This window comes from Cupressus sempervirens, chromosome 3 (assembly GCF_028749045.1).
Source record: "Cupressus sempervirens isolate cs-2001-9-10 chromosome 3, ASM2874904v1, whole genome shotgun sequence".
Taxonomy (NCBI): domain Eukaryota; kingdom Viridiplantae; phylum Streptophyta; class Pinopsida; order Cupressales; family Cupressaceae; genus Cupressus; species Cupressus sempervirens.
The window spans coordinates 245,042,771-245,048,010 of NC_143120.1; the positions used below are offsets into that span (position 1 = coordinate 245,042,771).

General features: G+C 33.1%; 1 protein-coding gene across 1 annotated transcript; it reads left to right on the top strand.

The window, feature by feature from the left end:
- Positions 1–730: 730 nt before the first annotated feature.
- Positions 731–3,273, top strand: LOC149565774 (protein neprosin-like). Its single transcript, XM_089816380.1, has 5 exons — positions 731–799; positions 1,576–1,683; positions 1,782–1,835; positions 1,932–2,063; positions 2,914–3,273. Exons 1-5 carry the CDS (start codon positions 731–733, stop codon positions 3,271–3,273), a joined length of 723 nt encoding a protein of 240 aa, XP_089672506.1.
- Positions 3,274–5,240: the final 1,967 nt, after the last annotated feature.

Here is a 5,240-nt window from a genome sequence, read left to right on the forward strand (position 1 = left end):
CCAACACTATACAAGAGTATGGTTGGAATTCTAATGTATTTGATTGCAACTCGGCCAAACTTAATGCATGCAGTAAGTCTAATTTTCAGATTTATGGAAACACCAAAGGATTCCCATTGGCAAGCGGGAAAGAGGATCCTAAGGTATGTGAAAGGTACCAAGGGATTTGGGATTTTATATACTGCAAATGATGATTTCAAGTTGGTGGGTTACACTGATAGTGATTGGGCTAGAAGTTTAGATGATAGGAAGAGCACTTCTGGATACATGTTTTACATGGGATCAGGTGCAATTTCATGGTCATCCAAAAAGTAACCTATTGTTACTCAATCTATAGCAGAGGCTGAATACATTGCAGCAAATGCAGCAGCATGTCAAGCAATTTAGCTAAGGAGGATCTTGACAGATTTGAATGAAAGGCAAAAAGATGGAATCACAATTTATTGTGACAACATCTCATTAATTGCATTGTCCAAGAATCCAGTCTTCCATGGGAGAAGCAAGCATATTGAGATTAGATATCATTTCATCAGAGAGTTGGTGGAGAATGGGGATATCAAAATGAATTTTTGCAAGTCAAAGCAGCAGCTACCAGATATTTTCACCAAGCCATTAGGCATTGGAACTTTTGTACACTTAAGAGAGAGTCTCGGTGTAGTTGATTTGGATTAGCTGTGATCCTTGTTTGTTTGGCTCGGGACAAATGGGGAGTGTTGGAAATTAAACGTCAATGCCTGCAGGTTGTCCTCGAGCCCCATGCCCATCTACCCTGTCAGGTCTCGGCATGCATTCATGTTTGGTAGGTAAGAGTTTGAAATTTGAACGCTACGAGGGAAAGGAAGAATATAACAAAAGGAATGTTTATTCATTCATTCATTGTAGAGTTTTTTTAGATCAAGCAGATCAGAGAGAAGTTGCAAAGCTGAGCAGAGAAGGAAGAAGCAAAAAATTTTGTGTTTGCAGTTGCACGTGTTTCCCTTGCTCACTCTATAAGTTTTTCATTGTTAGATTCATCTTGTTGAAGCAGTGATTGCTCTAGGCACCTTTGTATGCAGCCATTAGAGTTGCAGATTTAAAGTTTTTTGAAGCATAATCAGTTTAGGGTTATTTTAGGATTTTCTAGTTGAAGCTGAATGCTCTTAGATTTTGTAATAGTTTAAATCTCAGTTGAATAGAAAGCAAGCAAGCATACTTGAATCTATTGATCTTTCTTTGTATGTTGCATTTGAAAAATTTGTTTGAAAGCTTAAAACTTTGGCTCTCTGATTTTAATGGTGAAAGCATTCACGTTGAAATCTCTTAAGTTATAATTCCATCATTTGCTGCTGAGCTCCTCTTTGTGCCGAGTTCACTCAGCACCTGTTGCCTGTCACTCGGCACCATCAAGTGCCGAGCAAGTGCCGAGTAAATCTGGCACTCGGCACCTTCCTGTGCCGAGCACTTTTCTTCAAGTGCCGAGTAAAACTGGCACTCGGCACCTTCATGTGCCGAGCAATATTTATGTGCCGAGCAAAGCTTTTAGAGTTAGGGTTGTGAGTATTGAGATTTAAATTTTAATTGGCATTTCTCACATAGACACCAAGGGTCGAAAAAGATGAGCATAGCATTTCCCAGATGTGGATTCTTAATGGAAGATATGAATATCTAACTCCAACATTCAGCTCCATTGAGGCAGGCTGGCATGTACGTTTCCTTCATTACATCTATTCCTCATGAGATTATAGTCTTATATATACTTCACCTAAATAACTCGTTATTATTATTCGTATTATTCTTATCAGGTGGATCCTACACTATATGGTGATTACAGGACTAGATTTTTCGTTTACTGGACGGTTGGTATTCAATTCCATAGTTACACACTTTCTACATTTTGAAGTGTGAAGATGAATGGACGTCACAACTCATCACTTTCTTTTCATTGTTGGCAGGCTGATGGATTTAATAAAACTGGCTGCTACAATAATTTATGCTCTGGATTCGTTCAATACAACAGAAACATAACACTTGGTGGTACCATATGGCCGGTTTCTACGTACTCTGGGAAACAATACGAAATCATCGTTTAATTCTGGAAGGTGCGATTATATATATGTATATGATCATTCTACATACTAAAATAAATAAATAAATTTAATTTTAATTATTTAATACTTTTAATTTAGGAATCAATTTTTAAAAATCAACAAATCTCAATTTCTAATTAACAAACTGTGCATCGGACCAATTTTTAATATAAGATAAATGCAACATTTGTTATTATCAGCAGTCACACGATGTAAAAAATTCATTAAAAAAAATTAATCAAGTTTAACTATTTAATGCTTTGAACATGATAATCAAGCTTTACTGTGTTATGTTCAAACAGATTATATTTCTCTTGATGAAGATCATGGTAATTTTGCTCTTTTTTGCTTTTATTATTTAAATCTTATCAATTTTAAATTTGATATTTCTATTTTGATACCTATTTCTAGTTTTATTTCTTTTCACATTTTCATCTCCATCTCTATCTGTGTCTTGATTTCTACCCCTACTATTTCAATTTCTCTTATAAAGATATTCACTCATTCACTTTATATTTTTAAGTATTATTTTCAAAATTCATTTTAGTCTCGTGAACTTGTGTCTATATCTTTCTTTGTTAATTTGATCTCTCTTATAAAAGGCTCTGTATCTTTGAGGTCATCTTAGAACATTATGATGTTTCATAATAAATGAAGCCACCAATACCATCCACATAATGGTAAACATAACAGGAGAAAAAGAAAGTAATAACATAAATGTTGTCTCACTTCCTAAATTGGAGTATTGTAGCTTATTATAGCAAAAGTTCTAATATCTTGTTCAAATATTAAATGAAAAATTAAAGTTACCCTCTATAACTTGGCATCAATTTTTCTCTGTTGGCAGGATCCACGCACTAGTAACTGGTGGGTGTCATTTGAAGAAGAACCAGTAGGCTATTGGCCAGCAGAACTTTTTACCAACTTTAGTTATGCAAGAGAAGTAATATGGGGAGGGCAAATTCTAAACTTGCAGCCATCTGGTCAGCACACCACGACTCAAATGGGAAGTGGACATTTTGCTGAAGAAGGGATTGGTAAATCTAGTTACTTTCGTGGTTTAAGGATATTGGATGATAAAAATAACTTAATAGATGTTAATGATAATACCGGCTATGGGTATCAAAGTGATAATCCGGGCTACACCGTAAAAGCTCTCACCAAAGATGATGGTAGGTTTTATTATGGTGGACCGGGCAGGAACTAAAACTGCCGTTACTATACAACTATGTGTTAAGGTTTATGATGCCACGATATTTGTTTATTGTACCTTGTTAAGGAGAGATTTTAAATAGACTATATTTAAGGGGGACTACTTTGTAATAAAAAATAAAAAATATCGTTGTTTTAATCATAAATATCTAATTATCCATTCCTTATGAAATATGTCTTAATGGCCTTCACTTTTAGGGTTAGAATAACATTGTCTCTATACTTATAATGTTATGAATTATGTTATCTTGGGAGCTCTTATCATTATTCCTTTGAAGTATCTTAGAAGAAGGACTAGGAATAAGATACATACCCACATCATTTTGTATAGCCACATATTTCTTTATGTTAAATTTTACACTCCCAAGTCTATTCTTTCAACTACTTAAGACCATCTGTGTCATTTTATAGTTTTTTTCAACTGACTAACACCACCTCCAATTTATCATATAACCTATCAAATGGATCTTCCAAATTGCTAGGTCTATGTTCTGGAGCCTCCCTAATGATGTTGATAAATTTAGGAAGTCGTTTTATTAACATGATCTACAAAAAATAATATCTCTCACATTACCAAAACTTTGACTATTTTTCTCATGTTTCCTATTGGTGTAATAGAGAATACCTCTTTATTAGGGCATTTATTAGCTTTTTCAACTAGGATGTTGATATGGAATTACATACCATGTTGGTACACTAATGGTGGTTTGTGGCCAAGGTACCAATTACCATCTTTATTAACATCTTGGAAAATAGTTTTCTTTTTGGATTTCTTTATATAAGGAGAAATAGAGGACTTATTATTAGTACTGATCAAATGAGACAAAAGAGAGTTTATATTCTTCCTTTAATTATCATTTTTTTTAAACCTTTATTTTTCAAATAATATCATAAATAAAGTTGTATGAATCCAATTTGTGTCTATTAAAGACAACATAACCAAAATTCTCACCAATTGAAACCATGAGGCAAATTTTGGACCAACTTATCTTTGTTAGGGTATTTTCTTTTTCCTAAATTAAAATAGGAAAACTCATTTAAAGAAGCATATTTAGCGTATATTAAAAACTTATAATAATGACAATAAACATTTTCCAAAAAATGGATAACCTCTTTTAGAGGGGGGTTATTTTTAATATTAATGAAGTTTTTGTAATGGGTCTTTTGGCAATCACACAAATATGAGATAGATTTATAGTTTCAAAAATTAGGAATAGGAAGGAATGTTACACAAAAAATGAGATATGGGGCAGGAGGCAAGGAATTAGTTGTACCATAAGGGGGAGGGGAATTGCTTGTACAATAAAACATGATCCAAAAAATAATTCATCACCATAAAATCTTAGATCTGATTATCAAGATTAAAACAAATAAGCACTACCACATTATAACACATAAACCAAAAAAATTTGCACGGAAACCCTATTATAGTAAAAACCATGAGAGAGATCAAACTTGTTAAATAATTTACTAGTACATAAACCTTGTTGGAGGTATGGTGGAAATGCACATGCATTTAGACTCACTTCCTAGAGCTTGTTATTCAAATAAAGACAATAGAGAGAAAACCATTTGACGACTAGAACAAGGGAAACAACCTTGAGATGGAAAATAATCTATTGTTGAAAATAGTTCATTTAATTATAGAGATATTGAACTATCTATGATATGAAAATAGAACTCCAAAAGTACATCAATATGAAATCTCAATAGATTCTAGTCATACCTTATTTATCAATCATTTATACAAGAAGCTTTCTCACCTTTAGAACTCATATACTCATTGCATCTTTTTTCACTTGCATCATTTTCTACAAATATCAACATAAAATTTAATTGAACAAGATTAAGGCCATGAAAAAATTAATATTTCACAAGAAATAATGTTAACCAAGATTTGAATTTATGTTTGTGTGTGTGTGTGTGTGCGCGCGCGCGCAAAAACTATAACATTTATTTTAG